Genomic DNA, 24,444 nt, shown 5'->3' on the forward strand with positions numbered 1-24,444 from the left:
TGTGTGTGTGTGTGTGTGTGTGTGTGATACAGGGTGTAGGCTGACAGATGCGTCCATCAATGCCTGAAAGAATCATCTTACATCCATTGCATCCATCTGCCAGCATGGCGTGCCACGATTTTGTGAAATCAGAACAATGTCTTGAAATGCAAAATAATGTTCTCTATTCATGAAAAAAGTGGGAGAAAAGCTTTCCCACCATGGACAGATCACTTAACCTTTTAAACTCTGACAGCTCCACCAGTGGGTGCAAACTCAATTGTTGTGCAACTGAGCACATAAAATATATTAACGATTCTACTCAACACCTCAAAGTTTCCAAACATACCAAATATGTCAGAAAATGTCTTTTTTTATTTGGAATAGTGACTGCCATAAAAAAACATGGCGTCTTGAGATTTAATTAAGCATTACATAGTTTCCTAGAAGTGTTGGGAATTTGAGATGAAAATTGGGTGTTTAAGAGGTTAAAGTGACATAGAAACAGGCTGTAGTTTAACATTAAATATTTGCGGTAGAATGAGTGTGGTGGAATCCCAAAAGTTAAAATTTTTAATTTATCCTCTGATCCAAAGACCATCCTTTTGTTCAGGGTGTAGCAAACAGGAGCAAATAGATCACCAGACACCTTTTCCACCAGTACTATCTTTTAGCTCTTCCTGGTGGATCCCCGGTCAGCTGGGAGATGTGATCCCCGCAGCGTGTCCTGGTTCTGCCTCGCGGTGTCGAGCGCGAAATGTGTCTAAAGGGAGGCCCCCAGGGACGATCCCAACCAGGCCATGTCCTCACAAATGTGGATAAATTTAAAATACTGTTAGATGCTTTGATTTTAATGATTGCTCATAAACAGCCATGTTTGTCTAGGCTGAAAATCATACATCAGCACTTTCAAACTCATCAACTCTGAAGGATATTCTCAATATTTATTCAGAGATTGAGAAATGACAACTCTGTTTGGACGGATGGCCAGAGAAAAATATGCATTTTAAAATATAGCCACATAGCGTGGAGTTTTGGCCATCGTTTCTAACGCTTAAGTTAACAAGGTACTCTCCAAACGAATTGCTGAGATCTTGGATCCTGTTAGCATTGTGTTGTAAACAAGCCAACCATCTAAAACTCTTGATGGTAAAACTGAAAATGAGTGCACTACAGCAAGTACAGTAGGTTAAAGTTTTAACTGTGATGGATGTTTACAACAGACAGATTGGGTAATAATAGTTTCCTCTTCCAAATAAGTCTGGCTGACCTGGAGGTTTGTTAATCTGTCTGATCATCTGATAGGTCCTGTTTCTTCCACCTGACTTCTTTTTAGCGATGTTGCTGTATTTAACTTGTTAAGCACAATGTCATTTTTACTGATAGACATGACAGCCAAAACTAAGAAAATAAGACCCACATTGAAGGAAACCAGATTTATCCTTTCAAATGGGAAAGGAAAAGGTTTGACAGATGCAGTCAGTGGATGCTGTCGAAGTCATATTTCCACCCTGCAGCCATTTTTGGTTGTAGTCTCTTTATTTGACAGAGACAAATTCAATGTCTGTTCCCCTTTCCCTCACTAAACTGCTTCACTTTCAGAAGTCTAATTTCTGGGACGTGTATCCTCATCCATCATACTGCTATCAGCTTTCACTTTAAGAGTGACTTTGGTCTCGCTGCACCGCCCTCCATACAGATGGGCATAACCCCTGAAAAGCCACCCTTGGCCTTGTATTGCTAATAAAACCCCGAAAAGAAACATCTCAACCCGCCCCCACAACATTCAGACTTTAACTGGGGTGCTCCTGGCCTCAATCGCTTGGTGAGAAGAAGAAGGAGCTCTGTGTTTGACTTCTGACAAGGATTCCTGTAGAAGTTTAGTGTCTGTGAATCCATCATTGTCACGGTTAAATAGGATCGGGGGGTTTTAAGGATACTTTGTGGGGGACGGGTTAACTAACACTCCCCTATTAGCAACCATCCTAGAAATCCCTGGTGGCATTGTTTCAGAGAGGAACATCTGCTATAACAATAGACAATCACTGAGTTAGGTTATGTTTTAAAACGGCCACAATGATTTAGGTTAGAGTATTTTGGCTTTACTGTTGCAAACAAATCAATGTTTTCAACTTTAGAAAACGTTCAAGAATATGTTTAAATGTCACAATTAATAATTTGAAATTAACAACACATCAAGACCTCGCAGGAATACTGCTATCAGACGCAACAAAACTAACAAAAATGTAATGACAGAAAGTGTCAGTGGAGCACTTAGCAGCATGAAATATGAATGTGGCAAATGTCCATCTGTATTTAAACAACCGTGACCAACTGAGCGTGTGCAGCTATTGAGAGTGAAGCATTTAGGCTCTCTTTCACAAAGGGCCCGAGGGCTTAAACCTTACACCCCTCCCACCTTCATTATCCCTGCCACACTATGATCAGCACCAAATGCCGACTATCCCAGGCCAGCGCTCACAAAGCATGCTGGGAAGGACAAAAGCAGACCTTCAGCCGATTGGTTCCACCTTATTAACAGCTTGTAATCTTCTCATGTCTTTGGCCAGGCCTCACAGAGCAGGAGTTAGGGCGAATAGACGAGTGTGTCCTCCGTCCTTGCTTTGATGCAGAGCAGCCTTTTCCCTCTGAAAAGTCCTGCTCTGTTATATTTCCATTGTTGCTACTGCACCTGTTTGCCCGCAGGGACACATGAAAATCAGTCACTGGCAACTGTTAATTTCTCATTAGACTCTCTCTGCACATTGTAAACACAAGACAGTTTGGGATGTAAAGGCAATAGCAGGTGCACCTCCTTGTTTAACGTTCTGGTTAGCGAAACAATTACCACAAATACTGTTTATTAATCCAGACAGGGTTTTGTAGGGTTACGTTGTGATTATCGCAACCCAGAACAAGTTTTTTCTCTGTGACAAAGTCTGATGCAATTTACAAACTTTTCAATATGGCTAGAACTTCCGTTTATTCTTGAGTCTTTACCCAAGATTCGAAGAAAGCCTCATTTGAGAAATTTTGGGGGAGCTCTAAAATATCGTACTTTTTGGTGGCACGGTTTTCTTTCTGTATAAATTTATATTTTCCTGAATATTGTTACGGCCACAGCCATTCCCTAGTGTTTCCTTGTGTTTTTTCCCCTGTTCCCAGTGTCAGCCACTCATCGCCTCAAGGCCTACTCAGTTTATCTATCAGTTATTCCGTAGCTCTGTACCAGTTTGTTACTAAGACCTGCCTCTCTGTGTCCAGGATCATCTTCAGCCTCATCCCACATTACCTTCACTCTTCCCTGTTGCCAGATTCCATTTAACAATAAAACCTCACCATATCCTAACACTGTCCGTGTCCTGCACTTGGGTCCCTCCAGTGTGCGTAACATGTATTCAGATTCCTGAAACAAATAATGGGCTAATGGTAAAGCACTTGGTCTGGTCTGTTTAACAAAGTAACGCAAACCATTGCCTGTCCACTGTGCTTTGGCATTTTTATTGTTGGGCAGAGAGCGGTTGACATTGGGTATTTCTGGTAAGATATTTGAGCGCAATATTAGTGTCTAAGAAGTAAGTAACTGTATTGCATCAATGCAGGGAAGAGAAAGGGAGGTGATACTGGTGAGCTGCATGGCTGCGTTAAAAAGCTAGAGGGCCTTTGGGCAAAAATGATCTGTGGTACCCATCAAGTACAGTGCACACAGTTGCTTGCACATAATCCCAGAAACCAGTACTCCTATGTTGGAAAAACCTGGACCCATGTTTATGGTGTCAATTAACTTGTGATTATTTGATCAACCTCCACTTATATAGATTTGATGCAGGGGCCCTTGTACAACAATTCAGGACCTGTCTTCAAGCTCCATGATTTCATATAATTTCATTGTGCTTTGACGGTACATACTGTATTCCCACATTAATTTAAAATTAAAGAAATTACCATGAACTTGGTGACACAAAATGAACCTTACTGCTTTTGGAGCCCCTGTAGTCCGGGGACCTCAGAGCAGTTTGCCACCTTTTCTGGATAGTAATTCAACCTTGGTGAGGTGTCCCGAGATGAGAAGGGACTGCAGTAGTAGATTTCTTTCACCCAAATCCATTCATTTCTATATCAGCACACCTGTGAGTAGATTATAATGCTTATACCATGGCCAGGCACAAAGGGTAAAAGGCCTTGTTTAAATCACATTGAAAATGTACCACATTTTGCACAACATGGAATGCTTTATTGACCAAATGTTTTTGTCCATCTTGCCTTTATCAGGGTGGTGTCTGAGGTTCCAGCTTCTTTGCCTTTAGTCCATCAGCTCATCATAGCACTTAAAAATCACTGTACTTAAAACAATTATCTTTCAGAATAGGTTTTGTAAAATGCAATCTTTTCTCTTTATAGATAAAACAACGTTTACAAGTAAAATATAAATGTGACTACAGATTAATGACACAACAAGCAACTGCAAGCCAATCACAGAAAATGATTTTCTTTATAACTTTGTTTCATTCAGGAGCCTTTGACAGCCAGTGACAAACACATGAGAACACAGAAAATAGCTGTGTAATCGTGCCCATTTGGAGAGCCTTCTTCAGACATTAACAGCATGATGAGTCCTCCCTCCGAGGCAACAAACACATCGACACACCATCAACTGACACACAAAGGAGCTCAATCAGACACCTGACGTAAATTGACTCCATTAAGTCAAGATTGTGTCTGGACCTACAGCAGCCGGCCTGTGGCTTGACTTAATTTGTGAAACTGTCTCTTTATATCCATTGATTTATAATTATGCAAATTTGTACTCAATTAATGAGCCAATAGAGGTTGTTTTGTGTGTGTTTCAATGAGGAAACGTCTGCTCTGGTGGTCCATACTGAGGATTCAATATTTTTAATATTTTCCCCTCAAAATAATATGTGAATTTATTGGTGATTATTTATTAATATCAAAAGAGCATATTATAAAAATCAATAATACAAAATCTGGGGTAAAAATTTTGAAATATAACATTTTTACAAATGCCATTTTTATTTTGTATTTATTCAGAGTGAATCTGGTGAATTACACAATTTTCGCTTCATTTCCTATCATCAGAATCAAACCTGCAAAACCTTATTACCTTAAACTTTATTTATAGTAAACTTGTAAACTTGATCTGGATTGAAATCAGTTCATATAAAAAATCTTGGTATTATTTAGTTAAAATTGATTAAAAAAAAAACTCCAAAGTAATACGCCTTATCCATACTGGAGATTTGTGGGTTCAAAATCATAAATATAAACACCAAGAAACCACACAATGAAGAAAAGAAAAAGCTAATCAAAAACGCATTTTTTAAAACATATTCATTCTGTCCTTTTGACGAAAACTAAAAACTGCCAAAAAAGAAAAGAATTTGTAACCGTTTTGTTTTCTCAGTGGTATCACTTTGGGTGTATTCTTCAGGCTCTATTGGGGAACAAATTGACCCAGGAGTTTGGCTGAGGTGTCTTCCTGTCTGTCAGCCGCAGGAAATGGCTCCACACAGACGAGGCATTTAGCTCCCAGGTGCAGACCCACCATTGGACGGCCTTGCCCAGATGGATGGTACTCCTTCCACCATAAAGACACTAGTCTTCCCCCTGCCCTGGAGCCACCGGTGCTCCTGCCCTGGTCCAGCCTCATCAAAAGGAGCCTGGAAGCTGGGAGGCGGATATGCTGGGCTGCAGCCCCAAATCAAGCTCACTTTTCTTTCCCTTGTAAGTGGTGGATAAAAAAGTGGGGGAGGTGCACTTTTCTGGTAGACACCAGCTTCTTTCTTTCTCCTCCTTTCTGACTTCTGTATGTGTGGCTCCTCGCAGGTGTCCTTTTTTTCTCTCTTGACACTGAAACCAGATCCCAAAATACACTCAAAACCATCACGGCTTGTTTTCTTTCACTACTCAGTTTATTACCTCTCATTGTTAGACGAGCACTAGAAATCAAATTGAGCTCACAGGCACGCACACAAACACACACATGCACACATTCATCCTGGCTGCCTGCACTCTGTTCTCCTGCAGGTGTGAGGGCCATCCGCCTGGCTCTTTTCATGAGGCCCTCTCTTTCCTGTCCGTCTGCAGCCGTCCATTCAGCTTCAATCACAGCACCAGCCGGACGCCACCGGACCACTGGCAGGGAAGGGAAGCGCCTCCACACACATCTTTCACTTGTTGAACGACAAGAGAAGAGCGGCTGGAGAAAAAAGAAAGGGTCTTCCTCCTCTGCATCTCCTTCTGCTTTCATCGTAAACAACTTGCTTTCTGTTTGTAACGGTGCTGTCCTTCCCCTCTTCCCCCTGCCTTCCTTTTCTCCCGCTCAGATGGGCTTTACAAGGGGGGGGGTGAGGAGTGCAAAAAGAGGACGGCCAGGCTCACTGTGCAACGGAGTGATGCCGGGGTCTTTTTGTGGCTCATGAATGGCACATTTGAGGTTTCCAGCCTTGCTCGGTGCCCCACGCCAGCTTCACCTGTGGTTGGAGTCAATTGGCCTGTTGTCTGCCCGTCTGGAACCGTGCCCAGCTCTCTGCCAGCCAGTTTGGTTAGCGTAGCCGCTCAGAACTGAGCAACAATGGCGTCCACCTCAAAACCATCAATTAACTCCTGCTACACAATGATGCATCCTTTCACTGTCTGCCAAAACTGTTCTCTGACACGATTAGTACCCCTGCTAATACTGCTAATACCTGCTCTCTGTCACATAACAAAGTAGTGATGATTTTAATGGCTTCCAAGTTGTTAAATGGCTCTTGTGGTACATTCCATTAAGCTCACAGTGTTTGTGTTTTTTGTGTGTGTGTTTACAATTAACTTCACACAAACAAGTAAATACAATGTTACTCATGTTGTCGGGAACTAACAAGAGTCTACAGCTACACTGATGGCTCTGATCACCATGCTAACATGCTCATAATAAAAATGCTAACTGGCTAACTGTTTATGTTCGGAGGATCACCAAAGTCATTAGGATTTATCCTCTCGGGACCATAAATGTCATATTTTAAAAATGATTTTATGGCTATACAATAGATATTTCGCGATTGACAATGTTCGTGTTTACCATTATTCACTAACTTGTTGTGTACTGAGACTCTTATTTGTCTGTCACTCCTCCTGGTTGCACTTTTCTGAATTTTCCATCCTTACAATATCTGCATGGAATGGATTATCCCCTTCTGTGTTTGGAAAATTGCTTCTTTACTTACTTCTACAAACAAACAAACCAGCAAATTTGATATCAGGACACACGACTTTAGATAATCTACTTGTTCAATCTGACCTTAGTAAAGCTAATTAGAAATCCAATGCGCCTCACAAATTGAATAACTTACAAAGAAACTGACAAAAATTTAAATCTACCATTTCATTTGAAAAATCCAAAACATTTTGCTCAGATCTTCCAAATGATACTTGTAATTGTTGCATTTTCTCATTTCCTTGTAGTCAATTATGTTGTGTTTATTAATTCTGCTTGTTTGTCTAATGGTATTATACTGTATATATTTTTTATATTTGGTAACTTCATTACACGCAGACAGTTGCTCACTGAGATTAAAATTCTCTTTTACAGGAATGTCCTGGCAAAGATGGCAGCAGCAAAAAGAACATAAAACATACAAGTTCAAGTACAGCCTGCAGAAAATGGATCGTCTTCTTTTCTTGGAAAACTGCCTCTTTACTTACTTTACTACAAAATCACAAAACAACTTTCAAAACTATGGAATTATCAACTATGTGATAATTAATTATCAAACTGAGTGTTTGAATTGTGCTTGTGTGTCTCATGCTTTTATGCTGAGATGACCTACAGTATTAACTAAATGATATATATCTCGCCTTAAATTGTTCAAATTTTCAATGGGATTCTGCTGGTGTTGTCATCATCTACCAGTTGTGTCTCATTTAACTGTCAAAAAGTCAGACGTGCATATGTGAGTTTCTAACGTGTTGGGGAGGAGTTGAGCTGAGGTGGGGGTATGTGAGGGGAGCATTTAGCTCACTGTGTGAGCTGTCATTCTCACCACTCGCAGCTGTGGAAATGAGATAAAACTGAGCTGCCACTTTAGGAAGCTCTCACTCAGCCAGAAATCTCTGCAGCCCAAAAGTAAAAAGGTTTGGTGGCTCGTTGTTGTGCTGGATGGCAGCTGTTTTCTGCAAGCAAATGGGAGATCAACAGGTAGAGGGAATGAAGATTTGACTTTTGCTGTTTGTGGATTTTTTTTAAAGCAGAAGTTTTTTTGCTTTGACTTTGTCTATTTTTGGTTTGTCTCTCAAACTTTATCTTTTGCTGAAAACAATTTTAATAAGACTACACTGAACTTCAACTCCGAAGACCAGCACACCTCTGAAGAGACTATGAATGTGCTGTCAAACCCAGTGATCAGGGCCCAGGAGCAGTCTCTACCTCTCTGTGGCCCCGGGTCTGTCCAGGATTTGCCCCACTGCCCTCCAGGGTTCAACCTGAGCTCCCGCCTAAATCCTGCGCCCATGCTTGGCCTCCAGAGTGGCCAAAGATCAACCAAACCCCAGAGGGAGCTGAGCCCTGAGGAGCAGCAGGAGCTCAGGAGGAAGATCAATAGCAGGGAGAGGAAGCGGATGCAGGACTTGAACATCGCCATGGATGCCCTGAGGGAAGTCATGGTGCCTTACGCCTCCTCGCCATCTTCTGCCTCCTCCTCTCAGTCCCACCAGCCCGGAACTCCTCCAGGCCGCAGGCTCTCCAAGATCTCCACCCTGGTTCTGGCCAGGAACTACATCCTCCTCCTGGGTTCGTCTCTGCAGGAGATGCGGCGGCTGCTGGGGGAGGTAAGTGTCGGGATGGGGGTGAACTCAGGACCGGTCCCCCGGCTGCTGCTTGCTGGAGGGTGGCCCCTCATCTCTGGCCCCAGTCAGCTCCTCCTCACCCAGGAGTCCCTCCTCACCTCAGCAGCCTCCTCTTCCTCTTCCTCCACTTCATCATCCTCAGCTGCTAAATGTTCCCTGCTGTCTCCGGGCCCCATGGAGGCCTCCCTGGCTCCTATGCAGTGGAGCTCTGCAGGGGCCTCAGGAGGGCCCCTGTGCCCCTGTGGAGTCTGTAGACTGCCAAGATTTAGCCACTCCACTCCGGCTCCAAGATACCCAAAGTGACACCCTGAAGTTGAAGAGGATTTCTGAAGAACGGACTTGATGACTGTTACATGTATGCAACATTTTTTTATATGAATTGTTATTTTTCTAACATTTTTGACATGTTTATAATAACTTACTGCAATTACTCTAAATTATTTTTGATCTTTTTTGATCTAATGGATCTATTCTGTATTTGGAAGGCCAGTTTCTTTATGAAGTAAATCTAATAATCCCCTATTTGTTTCAGAGATAAGTTGTATTACTTCCCTAATGGCACAAACAGAGAAACAATTGACTGCTTTGGTGATACTTTATTCAAGAAGTGTTGTTGCTTTTTGGGTGAAAGATGGTGACAATTTTAGGGACCCACAAACTGGAGAGGGCCCACATCAAGGACTGAAATAAAAATAATAGTATTTAAAAGCTCTGAAGCTCAGTTTTCTGTACTTGACTTGCTGGTTTAAAGTCGGCAGAGTTGTGTTTTAAAATGTATTTCCATGCACTAATGAGCAATATACTGTAAGAACAGTTCTTTGAACGTTTGCTTGTTTCCTGTTTTTTTTCCCTTTCACTTTAATAGTTGCTTATTGAATAATCAGTATTTAATATTATATACTGTTACGCTAAATACTGAAGTTTAGAGAAGCCGAGACTCGTAGCTGGAAGGTTACTGGTTTGATCTTTACTGGTTTTGATCAGTGATATAAATCAGGGTGGGGAAAGTGAAAGACCAGCGCTCGTCCCTCCCTCATTACCGCCGCTGAGATGCCCTTGAGCAAGGCCCTGAACCCCCAACCGCTGAATGAGTGTAACAGAGTGTGATCAGGCAGCTCTCAGCAACACATGCCTGGAAAATAAAGGTAAAGGTGACAACAATAAATATACTGAATTAGTATTCTCGATTTTTGAGTGTGCTTTTAATTGTTTTGCATTGTGATGGACAATATTGTCCCAAAATACAATGCACAAAGTAAATCAAAGAGGAGATGACTGTTGGGTCGGGGCGAAACAGTTCATGTCAGAAAACAAACAAACAAACAAACAAACAATCATATCTTTAGGAAGACCTTTTCTTTTTCTTTTTGAGAAGTTTAATTGGCAGTGGTATTCCAAAGTCACTGTTTTATTGATGGTACAGTTCAGTTTACACTACTGAATGGTAAAGTGCATTTATATACATACACCGTACACTCCAGTCCACTTTATAAATGCGTCACCTAGAAACCATGTGTGTGTCCTCCTCTCACCAGGAAGACTCCTCCTCTCTCTGTAGCGAGTACTCTGGCTTCCTCTTCCTCAGAATACTGCAATAACTAAAACATTGGAAGATATTTTAGCTTCTCTTCATTGGCTCCTTATTCAGGTCAGATGAGACTTTAATGTGCTTCTAATGACTGATCAACAAAATTTTAATGGGTCCTCCAAACCTGTCTTAAACCTTATTTCCCACCCTGTGCTCTCTGCTCTCAGAGTACAGGCCTCCTGTCCTCCCCAGAGTTAAAAAGAAACAGCAGGGCCCTTTCCTGTCGTGCCCCCTCCCTCTAGAATAATCCCTGTTGATATCAGACAGTGTGACTCTATTAAGGCCTTTAAATCCAAACTTAAAACTCATCTTTTTGCCTTAACCTTCTGTTAGTAACCTTCAATTGCTTCAGGCCTTGTTTGCCCTCTCTCTCTCTCTCTCTCTCTCTCTCTCTCCCTCTCTCTCTCTCTCTCTCTCTCTCTCTCTCTCTCTCCCTCTCTTTTCACTCCGGCTTCTGTGTTGGACCATCGGCTGTCCTGGGACCTTTCTCTCTCCCCTGTTTGGATCTGGATCTTCATCCTCCAGGAGATTCAGCCTCTCCTCTTGTCTCTCTCTCTCTCTCCCCCCCTGTGAGTCTGATCCTTTCTCCTGTCTGTGTGAATGGTGCTCTCGAGTTGTGCCTCTTGTGTGTTTGTGCAGTCTGTCCTCCCTCCAGGTCTCCATGGTGGAGAGGAGGTCATGTGGCTCAGGTCCTATCTGTTTGGCTGCACCGGAGGTTGCTCGACATCCTCCCGGAGCCAATGTATCTCTAATTTTGTAATTCTGATTGTCCATACTGTAATTTTACTATGTTGATGTATTCTGTACACACAAGATCGATTGCATGATTGTCCGTCCTGGGAGAGGGATCCCTCTTCTGTTGCTCGTCCTGAGGTTTCTTCCATTTTTTTCCCCATTAAAGGGAAATATGGCTCAAAACAAAGGAACATTTTACTGATACTTTCAGTATCAACATTTTGTGACTTACCAGATATGTTGATGAACAACATTTCTGCATTATGTTGATAAAAATTTTCTTATTTTCTGTTGCAAATTAGTTGGGAGACACCACTTTTTGGAAAAACTGGAGCTTTCTGGCTAATTTAGTCCTTGTTTGCATAAAAGTAAAATGTTCAACTTCCAACCCCTCTCTTTTCTCTGGTCAGTAATGCATTGCCTGCTATCCCACGATACCTTGAGAGTTGATTCACTCATAGAAAATGAATGGGGGCGAACTTCTCCCTGCACCGTACGGCCTGCATCGTAGATGCTGAGCTGAAAAGCCTTCTTCCACCCTCCACACCTCCCCAAAATAGTGAAACAGTCCTCATCTCTTCCTCTATTCATCGCCCCAACAAGCAAAAGATCAAAACCCAACCGTGTAATTACTGCTCAGCAGAAAGGAGGCCTTTTGATTATTAGCCCCCTCTCTCTCCTCCATCCTAAAATTCTTGATGTTTCTCTGTGTTAAGGAGCCGGGATGGGTGATTTGGTGCTACTCATTACACTCACTCCACAATATGTTCAAACGCCCAGAAAATGTGTCTCGCTGAATGGGGTTCACTCCTGAAAACTCGCCACCCCTCTGGAAGAAAGCCGGCAGCCTCATTCTAGACGAGAATAAGAGGCGCTGGTAGGAGGGAGGATATTCTCAGCCACAACCTGGCCCTTAGCACGGCCTGCATGAATAATAATAATGAAAATAATCATAATCATAATGCTGATAAAATACTCAAAATAATTGCTACCCCGGAATAAGGGGATTATGGAGGGTAGATATGTGAATAGTGGTGAGTGAAAGGACGGGAATCTATTAGCATCAGGGAGGACAAAAGAGGAGCTGGATGCCATTAAGTGAGATTAAGCTCAATAAGGCTTGATTTTCTTACAAGGAAAAAGGAGGAAGGAGAAGAGGGTGAGAGTGAAGGAGGAGAGGAGGGGGAGGGAGGGAGAGCCTGATTCATAGATCAAAGTAAGGTGGCCAAACTTCACGTCTTTCATTTACATATAGCTGCTTTATCTCCGGAGGGATTAGCTACCTTGCTATTTTCTCCGGGTTGCTCTCTATTCTGCCACCTTTGCCCACCATCCATTTCCTCCTGCTCTCAGGATGGTTCAGCCCTTCTTCTTTTCTTTTCTTTTTTTTTTTTTAAGTCAGCCTCCTTAATTTCTCCCCCCTCTCATTCTCTGCTCTTTCTCTGTGTTTCTCCAAGAGGCTCTCACTTTCTCGTGTTTGGTGGTTTCATTGTTGCAGCGACGCAGGGGTCTGGTCAGTCTTTGTGTTAGCACTTTAACTCATCTCCATTTCATCACTGTTGTTCAATGGGGTGAGGAGAGCTTGTAAGACAATGCACACGCACACACACACACACACACACACACACACACCGTTCCCTGTGGACAACGACCAGAGAAGCAGACTTAGCACTGAATGCTTCTTCCTCTCGTTAAAGGCATAGCACATCCAAAACCTGGGTCATTGTTTTTTTGAAGTGTAACTTTTTACTCTATTTAACCCCATAAAACTTTTTAATCTTTTTAGAGACCTGGCCAGCATATGATGCAGACATAAACAGGCTTAAACAAATGTCAAATGTTCCGAAAGAGTATAAATAATACCCAGTTAAGATTCACAATCAGGTGTGAGTTTCCAAAACTGTGCAAGGTAGCAAAAAAGTAAACACAATACATTAGAAGAGAGTGCTTTTTTCCAGACACTTTAACTTAAATTCAGCAGTAATCAGCTCCGATGAGTCCTACTTAGAGTTCTTAGAGAAAGGTCCTCTTTGCTCAGTTGTGTACACTATGATTGACAGAACATAGAAATATAAAATAAGTTTAAATGTTCAACATGTGTCTGTATCTCCTTTAATTTAATCATTTATTTCCAGTGGGACCTTTGTATGCTTCTCTCACTAGAGTTATGTATGTATTGGTCTACACAGTAACTGTGTTTCTCCATTGTTAAACCTTTCTCTGCTGCATCTATCTCAGATGGTGCAGCTATGAATTGTTACAAGAAATAAGAAATAAGAAAATGACAATGATAATGGCTCTTTTTTATCCACCTTATGTTAAGGTTGGATTTTAAGGTTAAAGTTTAAACTTTTTAGACAACGACTGTCTTACCTTCATATTTCGATGAAATATTTGGTTCATTCATGTGTTGGGAGTCCATTGTGGTTTAAACTACACAAAGGTAAAATTCTTGCTCATGTTATCTCACTTTCAGTTTCATGTTAAATTTGTGTAACGGGTCTAGCCTGGTTCCAGATCTCTGAATTGCTGCCGAATCTCAGATTTTTTTGCTTTTCAGCGAATCAAATTACGCCATTCAAAGTGATCATCAGGCAATAACGGGACACCTCATCTACTGTACAGTCAGTACAGTATAGACTGCAGGTAACCATGGCAACTGTACTTGCTACAGCTGCTAAAGTTCAGCCAGCTCTTACTGGTGAAACTTAACACAACAATAGGTTAAAGTGACTGCAAACAAGCAAAAAAAAAAGTATCCAATAATAAGAAGAGACTGTCAGTCGATTGAGCAAATGTCCAAAAATGACACGTTTACGTTCAAACGACAAAGCCCTCTAGTGGCTGTAGGAATTATGACCGGCAGTCAACATTTTGTTTTTGTTAACCATGACCACAGTCATTTTCTAACTTTAATCACATGGTTAGTATGTTTACTGTGTGACTTTTTATTAATCATAACCACAATCTGTCTCTAACCTTAAGCAAGTGTTTTAGTTGCCTAGCCTTAACCATACTGTGTTGTTGTGTATATGTATAAAATATTAAAACGTTGTCAATGAACGTAATTTGCAGAATCATCTAATATCAGCCTTCTTGTCTGGCCATTGTATAAGCAGGATCAAACATGCTTTGTGCTTTGGCATTCTTTGCTTTCCCCTCATCTGATCTTTTCTTATATCGGGATACTTCATTGTGTACTTTTTTACTTACATAACAAAGACTGAAACAGAGCCAAACCATTCATGTGTTGAACTAGTCTTTTGCATATACAGATTTCTACCATTCAGTAAATCATCAACTGTACAGAACCAGCGGGGGTTGAGCTTTGTTCTAACACTCAATGCCAAACTGCCTTCACAAAATGGGGGGTTTTAGCCATACAGATATTTGCTAGCACCCATGTTACTAACGTACAAAAGTTGCTACACATCTGACTTTTAAATAGCACCGTCATATCTTTGTGTATTCATTTCAGCTGAAGCATGATGTTGTGTATCCAACCAGTCACTTTATCCTCCAACATGTGTCTCTAATGCGGATGGTACACATTGTCTTCCACTGTCCCCTCTCCTACAGCCTCTCATCTCAGAGTGTTGTTTGCCTCCTGCCTTTGTCGTACTGTTTCATAGCACTTAACCAGTCAACGTGGGGAGTCCTTGGCTTAGGAAGTCCTGAGCCATAAATTTCACCTCCACAATGAGCAGAGCACAGGGGCTGGTCAGGACCCCCATTTACTTTCTAACCCAGCTTTTATTCATCCCCTCCCTAAATAACATCAGGCCCTCCTGTGCTGTCCCACCCTGAAATTCCCGATCCCCTCTGTCACCCCTCTTTTCTCAGACCGAGCCGATACAACAGGGTTACTGCTGAGCCCGCCGGCCCGCTCATTAAGCATCGTGTTCTCTCCCACCCATTCCGGCCCTCTGTCCTATTCACACCGCAGTCCTCATTACAACTTTACAGGCCACCATCAGCCGTCACCTCATTACCCCCCATCGACCGGCCAAAAGATGGGTCGAGATGGTGTGTGGTCACAGGAGACGCATTGACAAAATCTGAAATTATTTTTAAAGGTTGGCAAAGTATTTGGTTTAGGGGTGATATAAAGCTGAATTAGGTTGAATAACTTGTTAATATTGCAGGTGGTAACAGTGAAATAATCTCATAAACTCAAACTGAGACTCTATGGGCGTAATAATTATGTATAATGTCCTTCTCCTCCGTCACTGTTAAATGTATTTATGATGCATGTATAACAAGAGGAAACATTAAGGTAGAAGGGCAAACAAAAAATCACATCTCAGGAAAGTTTCCACTGAAAAGAGAAATTACTCTTCTGTTGAGGGCTGATCCAAGTCTTTTTGGGGCCTCAGGAATCCCCAAATTTCAGGGGAATATCAGGATGGTATAGCACACGAGGGCCCGATGCTTTAACCACCACATATCCTCAGATTTGGTATTGCAACTCGAAAATGTGTCACTTAACTTGTCATCATCCCAGAATTTGTTACAGCGCTCTCAAATACCCACATTTCAAGTAAATGAAGGTGTGTAGCTTTAAGAAGATAAAATTATAGACCCCAAAATTACCATTTTCATTTATTTTGAGGTCCCTGGTGCTGAGGTCCCACGGCCACCATTGTCTCCCTTAAGTCACCATAAACACCATGTCTGCACTTGTTTTTCTTATTATTGCTGGTGGCAGTTTAATGTAAAAAGTCTGCACCGCTTCATTACTGAGGTTATTTCTTTGGATTATCCACTTACCCTGTTCAGGGGACTGGAGCCTTTTCCAACATGAATGGTTAGAAGACAGTACAGAGTACATCAGATAATCAACCCTTTAGTTATAGACAGTCTTATTATTCCTCTGCACTTCCATATTCTAACACGAACATTAAATCAGAGATCCAAAGCAAAAATATGCATCAGAATAAAATTGGACCCTGTAAACCTGATTTACGCCAAGCCAGTTTTGGGATTGTTTTAAATGGGGACTCAACATGCAATGCAGTGTAGTTCATAGCAGTATTCTGTTGACAGAGTACTTGACAGTGTCAAAACGAGCAGGCTTAAATCATATGTTTGTGATATTTGAAAGTGTATCCAATTATGTGCAAGTACACATGGAGACACATGTTGCAGGTGCTAGTATGCAAAAGTGGCATGTTGTGTCCAAATCAAATGTTATTTCTGATAATCAAAACTTGGCCCAGTGGGGATGACGTACATACATATGTGGGACATAAAGAGGAAAGAGGATCAGGTATTTTGACCACACATTTCTGAAGGTGATTCGTTTTCAGTCCACAAACACGTGCTGCCTACGCTGTGAATTGTGCTGTATGATATGATGCCACTCACTGACCATTAATCTTTTGTTCCCATCCATGATCTCAAACTTGCATTGCCTCTGTGATTCAGTCCAGTAAACAATAAAAAAGAAAATAATATTGATTTGATTTTGTGTGTGAAGTGCATTTTAATTTGTTTTGGAAGACTTGATTTCCATTTCAGTTTATTTTAGTTTTACAGAATTCATTGGTTTTGTTTTTATTTCAATTAACAAAGTGAAGCTATAATAACCTTCATTACCATTCAATGATAATGTAACTCGCTTCACTATGATGAATCACAAGTCTGTGCAATTGATTTTAATACCATACAGCAATGGAACCAACAGGATACCTGTACAGTCAAAACAATGAAATAACATAAAACTCTAGAGCAGTCTTAAAATGGAAGTTTGAAAGTCGGCTAAAATGAGTGAAAACACGGGTATGGTCCTTTTAAATGTGTGTGCGTGAGTGTTTGTCGCTGTGGTAATGAACCCCTGGCCCTCAGTTTGCCCTCTGAACCCTCGGTGGCCTTGGAAGCAGGAATTCCAGTTAACACATCACAGATCAGTTTTCTTTTCTTCTTGTTTTGTGTTTCTGTCGCTTCTCGCCAAACGTTGGCTGGGTGTCGACGAGGCCTGACAGCCACCAGCCCTCTCCCTCCTCTGTTTTCCTGTCTTCTTTCTTCCCTTCCTTTCTCTCGCTCCTCTGTTTGGGCTCCTCTTTCTTGCCTCCTTTTCTGCTTAATTGAGTTGTTTGGCAGGCGGGCTTGTCAGACAGCGCCGTCTATGTGGGGAGTCTGAGGGGCAGGGGGGCACCTGCCATTGTGCTCCCGGAGACGGGTTAGTTTTTCACCGTTACTGCTGCATGAGTGAACATAGCCTAGATTAGGACGGGGGGAGCTGGAGTTTAATTTAGGAAATATTATGAACGTCTTTTTTTCTATTTTTTATAATATTTAATAATTTAAAAGAAAATCTGTTCCTGTTTTAATCTTATCTTGCTGCAAACTTTGTAGTGGCTCATAAAAACAAATTTCAACCCTAAAAATACATAATTCATTCAGTTTGTATCCATAATTTACAAACTACACGACACATACAAACAAATACATCACATATTTCCTGATGTGAGAACAAAACATTCTGAAAAATATTCAAATTACAATTTGAGTTTGAATTAAAATGCCATTTATTTGAAATGTTTAAATATAAGAGGGCTGCATCCATCATTGAGATTTGGACCATTAAGAGACAAGAGAGTCTCCTCAGTTTTAAGTGCTCAGCAAACCCGTAAATATCTTCTCCATACGAGAGCGTAGAGTGGTCTGAAGAAGGCAAACACTGACTGTGTGTGGAGTCATCAATCATCAGGACAGAGGAGAGGGAGCGAGATGCAGAGGAGGCTTCTCGTTTCACTTTTTTTACATTGACGAGCATCTCCGTCGTGTGATCCTGTAACCAGCTTTGTGCTGAAATGACCCACTAAAGATTTTTTTAAAAACAAGAGGATTTTATTGTCCCACATTATAAACATCCTAGCTAGTGGTTGCAGCCAGACGTTTACTCTGTGTGGCTTGTTACACTCATGATACAACTTATTTAGTCATAAGCCATTAGCTTAGCCACTTAAAAGAACCTTAGCTGTGGTTGAGCCTGTTGTATTTACATATATGTATTCATGTACCATTTTCCTTACTGCGCGTTGTATTTCAGTATGAAAATAGCCGACTTCTGGAAGAGACATAGGTAGTTAGGATAAAGCACAGGCCTGAAATGCCTAGTCCCTTTCATTCAGTCTAATTAGAAATGTATTGTTTGTTTTTGCTGTGAGCACTATGGGGAGAAAACTGAAAGTCCCTTCTTTAAGTTTATTTCGTTGTATTATAATCCACCCAGGCCCAATGCTATTTCTTGAATATTTAAACCTTAAATAAGTGTGTTGCCTGTTTAAAGCTTTATAATATGTCTCTGTTAGCAATATCAAAGTTAAGAAAGTCATTCTGAAACACTTAATTATATATTACCAATAAGGATTATAGGTAGTATTTAATAAAGGTAAAATATTTTCCCCCCAAAGTCACGGTGGCTCATATATTAAACTGGGAACGTGTTTGTTGACTTGATGTAAGTCAGGAATGTTAACATGGTGTCATTTATCATTGCATTCATCTTGCTGCTAAGACTGCTAACTTTACTCTGACACTAATATGTGAAAAGTGACAACGCAGGCCAAACTAACAATACTGCTTCTTTTGTTTTAATTGTGTTACTATTCTTTCATCTTCTTGTTGTGTGTATTGTTTGTATTTTGGGACTGTAGGAGAAGCACACTCTTCTCTTCCCTCAGGGTCGACGAACCTGTCCATCTGCTCACACACACACCAAAACAGACAGTCAAGGGCAAAGGGGAGAGTCTTTGTTTGTGTGTGTGTGTGTGTGTCTGTGTGTGTGTGTGTGTGTGTCATAAATATGAGGTTTTTGAAGGGTTGGGTGTGTAGGCAGTTTACATGGTACAAGGTCTGGACCAGAGCCACTAGACTTCAGCTCCCTCCCTGAGGCTGCCCCACTTCTCCTTACTTTTAAATCACACACACACACACACACACACACACACACACACACACTCGGGGCTGCTCTGACAGCTACAACCCCCCCAAACACACACACAGACACACTTGTGCCATCACACAGCCGTTCTCTTTCTGCTGACCAGCAGAAACCCTGGACGCCTCTACCCAAGGACAGTGTGTGTGTGTGTGTGTGTGTGTGTGTGTGTGTGTGTGTGTGTGTGCAGGGGTTGCTGGGGGCCACAGCTCACTCCTCCTCTCCTCCAGCCTGCTGGAATGCCAAAACCAGCCGGCAGGGTCAGTGCAGGAGTCAAAACACTTCAGAGGAACGAGGAGAGGCCAAGCAGCGTCGTGCATTTTTATCACACAGGTACACGAGTTTGACCCATTGAACAATAAACCAAAATGACTTTACTTTGACGCCTGGAAAAAGCTCCGCCGTAAGTTAAAAGGTGGAGAACGTGTGTTGGCTGTGCTGCCTTAGAGGTCAATAATGAGGGGAAAACTCACCTGGATGCACTTGAACACTGATAAACAGTGCGTTTGTCTTACAACTAGAGTTTTCTCTGTGATATTCAACAATCACACGAGGAGAACTCAACTACAGAGCAGTGTATTTTTAATCAGCAGTGTTTTCAGTCAACCATAATGCAATGCAGGTGCAACTTACAACTTGTGTATTATTAAAAATAACAGCCTCAACAAATAAATCCGCACAGTAAACCACATTACATTCAATTTTACTGATCAAGTCGGATCTTGTCAGTCTGGACTAACTCTGACAAAACAAGTTTTTAGTGTGGACACACTAAGTTGACAAATTCTGGTCAATCAATTGTTTGAGTGTTTTGGGTGAACTTTGACACACAAATTTGCGCTTTTGACCTACTGCTGAACTTTGAAGGAGCGCAGAGAACCGAGTCCAAAATTAGGAAAGTATGTCATATTAGCTGTGTCATACCATTTTGTATAACGAAGAAGCAGCACTAACAGAACTTTGTTTGTTTGTGCAAGTAATCAAGTAGTCCCTCGCCACAAATACCTATAAAGAAATAACTAACCTGTTTGTCAGGTTAAAGTGAAGGAGACACTCAGTACAATAGCACACACCATGATTCTGAATGTTTTGGAAACTTTTAAACATAACATAGATTTACAGAAAGAATATATACGTTCAGAAAGCAGAGCGGTTGTGTGAAAGGTTTTAAAGATCTGGTGGATTTGGGCTGTTTATATAAGCATTATATTGTGGACAATAATTCTTAATGTGAGTGAAAAGAAACTAATGAAGGATTGCAGTGTGTGTGTGTGTGTGTGTGTGTGTGTGTGTGTTGGGCAGCGTACCCACCATCCTGAGTCCTCTGTTGGGAAGGGCATGGTCCATTCCTCCTGTGTGCAGGTGTCATGGCTGGACCTCTTCATTTGCATACATTTGCATGCTGTCAAACGGAGCTGCTGCTGACAGCTTCCAGAGCCGACTGTCTTCCTGGACCCCGGCCCAATCCTGTCGGCATGGTTACACGGCACGGTAAAGCGCGGCGCGGCAGGCTCGCGGCCAGGCCGATCAGCCTCGTTGAGAGCTTCAGGGAGACAGACATCAACTCAGACCAACGACCTCCAAATGTCACTGAGTGAGGGCACGAAAAATAGGAGTACATGTATGTTGGTTGGTATACAGCAATGCAGAGACAATCTGGGCCCTTTTCAACCAAAGAGGACCAGGACCTAAACTAGTAACTAAAAGTATTTATTGTGCATCACTGTCTGTCTGTCTGTCAGATTAGGTAAATTATCCCTTTAACACAGAGTGTGTCGTAGGAGACACGTTTGCGCAAGCGCACTTTGGATTACCATAATTACGTCACGGTTTGCACTATCGGAAAAATTCCAACGGTGTCTGAAAGCTGAGACGTTGCGCTTTACAGTCAGGTTTAGGTTTTAAAGGGTTAAAACCTAAGCCTCAAAATGTCTGAGAGGCGCGAGTGAAATTACCGTAATGACACCGTATTGGCTGTAAAGCGCAACGTCTCAGCTTTCAGAAACCGTTGGAAAATTTCCGATAGCGCAAACCGTGACGTAATTATGGTGATCCAAAGTGCGCTTGCGCAAACGTCACCGACGACACACTCTGTGTTAAAGGGCCAATTACAGGAAGCAGCACCCTCCTTTGGACTCCATTGTAATGCATGTGATGAGACAACATCACAATTATCACATAGTTTTCTTTTGGAAACTCTAACGTCCAAACGAATGGACCAAAAAAAAAGTTCCTGGGTTTCTGTAGTAGAAAGGGTTATGTCATTGGTCAAGAAGAAATCTGAGCTCGCAGTAATACACAACACTTCACCTGTCGAGAAATTAATAGACCTTCTACCATGGCCACAGAAAATACCGTGTCAAAATGTATATCAAACCAAGTTTTTCTATTCTAAGTCAGCGTGCAAGAACAGCCATAATACACTCACAGCTGTCCTGATATAAAAATAGACATAGTGGAGGAAATGCCGCTCTATGCATCCGACTGGGACTTTCTTTCATCAGAGCTTTTCTCTCCTGTGTCCACCCACTCCCTCCCTCCAACCTTAAAAATTAAAAAACAAACTGAAGGTGAGTCCACTGTCCAATCTCCCTCTCTAAAATAAACTGCCCTTTACCCCCCCGCTCCCTCTTCCTTCTGTCTCCATCCATTCGGCTTTTGGCAGTCACGCCGGGACCTTTCAGAATGACTTGTTTGGCCCCAGATTTCTGGACATTAGGCGCCAAGAGACACAGAAGCCAAAGAGTCAAAACGGGCTCTCTCTTCAGTTCCTCCCGCCCTCTCATCTCTGCCTCCTCGGCGGGTGTTTGTCATCCCCCGCTGAGCCAAACAGACGTGTGTTTACCAGTTTACTGTAGCTGGCCGGGGAGGCTTGTCGGTGTGCAGGCCAGCGCTTTGTCTCTCACACTGTGAAACACAACAGCAGTTAGACTTCTCCCTGACAGCATGCTAATCGTCTGATTTAACTCTCCCATGTTTAATCATGAGGGGAAATGAAGGGAGAGCGAGAGAGAGAGATTATGATAATTGGTTCAAAGTTCTTTTGTGTTGGATCCCATCTGTACACTTTTAGAATGAGGTGTCACTTTAAACATGTCTGTTTCTTTTCAGAGCAAACAAACATAAAGACGACTGGAGCTTGATATTTTCAGATCTGGGAAATAATGGAAAGTATTTTCACTCTTGTGTTTTTCTCTGGGTCTTAACTGATGTGTTTGTCTGTGTGGGATGCCGGTGTGTGAATCTTCCACCAGGTTTAGTTTTATGTAAATCTGTCAAGAAGTAAAGGAAGACAGCAGAGCTACAAGATCAGTAAGATGATTGAAAGACCTTGGCATCATTGGACCTGCAGCAATAAGAGGGGGTGGAGGACTGGTGGAGGAGATTACGGAGCTATAGGGAGATACAATTAAGTTACAGAGGGTGTTGTAGGTCATGAGAAGAATTTTATAGTTGATTCAGAAAACCAGTGAAGTTTGTGGAGAGCTGGTGTGATATGGTCTCTTGAGTGGGTACAGGTAAACAAATGGCCACCAGAATTTTGAACATACAGGAGTTTGTTAAGGGCTTTGGTACTAACAAATATTTGTTGCCATAGAGGATACTGTTGCAGTAATCAAGCCTGTTGTGAAAGCATGGATGTGATTCTGCAGCAGTAAATGGTGATCGGGGGGAGGAAAGAATGGGCCGGGGTTATGGTTAACTCCAAGGTTGCAGTCTTGGAGGGAAGGTGTAATGTGAAGCCAGTTTTGTATCTTTTTTTAAACATCTGTCAGGCAGGTGGTGAGGGGAGAGCAGGTGGCAGCGGAGAGGGTCCATGTGGACCTGAAGAGGTGGGCATCGTCAGCATAGAAGTGGAAAACGAAGGATGTGGCAGCGGAGGATATAATAATGTGTCACTGCTTATTAAAAAAATGCTTCTTAAATATATTTAACATGTTTCTCCTGCTTTAGTCTGAACCACAGTAGGACTGGTGTTGTTTGTTGTAGAGGTGGCAGATCAGGAAATGCTCATACGAGTCATCTTTGGTATAGGGAATAAGGCATTATGCAAAATTATTATTTTTAAGGATTATTTTTTAAGACATTTTATCTTTATTGGATTAGTTAACAGTTGAAAATAAAAGGAAATACAGGGAGAGAGAAAGGTGGACTACTTACCAAGGATACAGAATTAAACCAGTGATGTTACAACCATACACATCAAGCTTGGTGCATTAAAGCCTGGCTTACAGTAGGTGTTCCAGTTCATCCTAAAGTATTGGATGGGGTTGAAGTCCGAGCTCTGTGCAGACAAGTTAAGTTCCTCCACACCGAACTGAGAACGGGGTCATTGTCATGTTGAAACAGGGACAAACACAAGCTATTGCCACAAAGTTGGAAGTTTGTTTATGTCTTAAATATTGTACCCTGTAGTATTATTCCCTTCATTAGAACTAAGGGTTCTGGTGTAAACTCATGGTTTTTGAATGAGATACTTAACAATCATCTATTCTGATACCGGTATGATGCTCTAGTGTTTACATTGTGTGTTCAGGTATCCACATACTGTATGTTTGGCCATGTAGTGTAAGTGTCATACAATATAAAACCCACTGTTCATAATTTCACAACCAAAGTCAAAACCGGTGTGTTAACTGACTGTTAACTGACTGTGAAAACTAAGACATAGCAAGTAAACCCCTCTTCAGTAATCATGTTAACCTTGTGTTTATGGTTAATATAACCTTATGTCAAAAAGGGTTGGGTTTAAAAATAGGGTCTTAAATAAAGGTCACGTTTGGAGATAAATGATCTGTCGACACATTCTGGGAGTCAGAGTGTGTTTTGGTGCTCAGAACATGTGAGATTTACAGACACTACAGTGTGACGGCCCGCCACAACAATCCACTCTCTCTGTGACACAGACAATGGTGGGACTGTTCAACCACAGACGCACAAGTGTCCCGGCCATCTGTCTGCATACCCCCACAGTACAAACATTGTGCTACACACACACACACACACACACACACACACACACACTGCTGCCACCCCCAAAACATACAGCCACCCCACTGTCATACATGTGCTAACTTTCACAGTGCAGGAAAGTCCATCCTGCAGACTAATTTAAATATTAACAACTTCAACACTTTATTAGAGCTGTTCATATTTTCAAGTCTTCACATTAGGGAAAGTTAAAAAGTAAAATTAAAGTTAAAATTAGCATTATAAGGCTAACGTGTAGCACTTTAGTATATGTTCAGTCAATTGACAAAATTAATCAATAATAATTGTGATGGATCAGACATATTGCCCATTTGGCAAAGCACAAATGTCAAATATTTGTTTCTTTCGGCTGAAATGT

General features: G+C 41.7%; 1 protein-coding gene across 1 annotated transcript; it reads left to right on the top strand.

Moving 5' to 3' along the window:
* The first annotated feature begins 8,358 nt into the window (after nucleotides 1-8,358).
* On the top strand, nucleotides 8,359-9,129 carry olig1 (oligodendrocyte transcription factor 1). The gene has a single exon (XM_070915348.1). The coding sequence runs from the start codon at nucleotides 8,359-8,361 to the stop codon at nucleotides 9,127-9,129; it is 771 nt and encodes a 256-aa protein (XP_070771449.1).
* Nucleotides 9,130-24,444: the final 15,315 nt, after the last annotated feature.

This window comes from Enoplosus armatus, chromosome 11 (assembly GCF_043641665.1).
Source record: "Enoplosus armatus isolate fEnoArm2 chromosome 11, fEnoArm2.hap1, whole genome shotgun sequence".
Lineage (NCBI taxonomy): Eukaryota > Metazoa > Chordata > Actinopteri > Centrarchiformes > Enoplosidae > Enoplosus > Enoplosus armatus.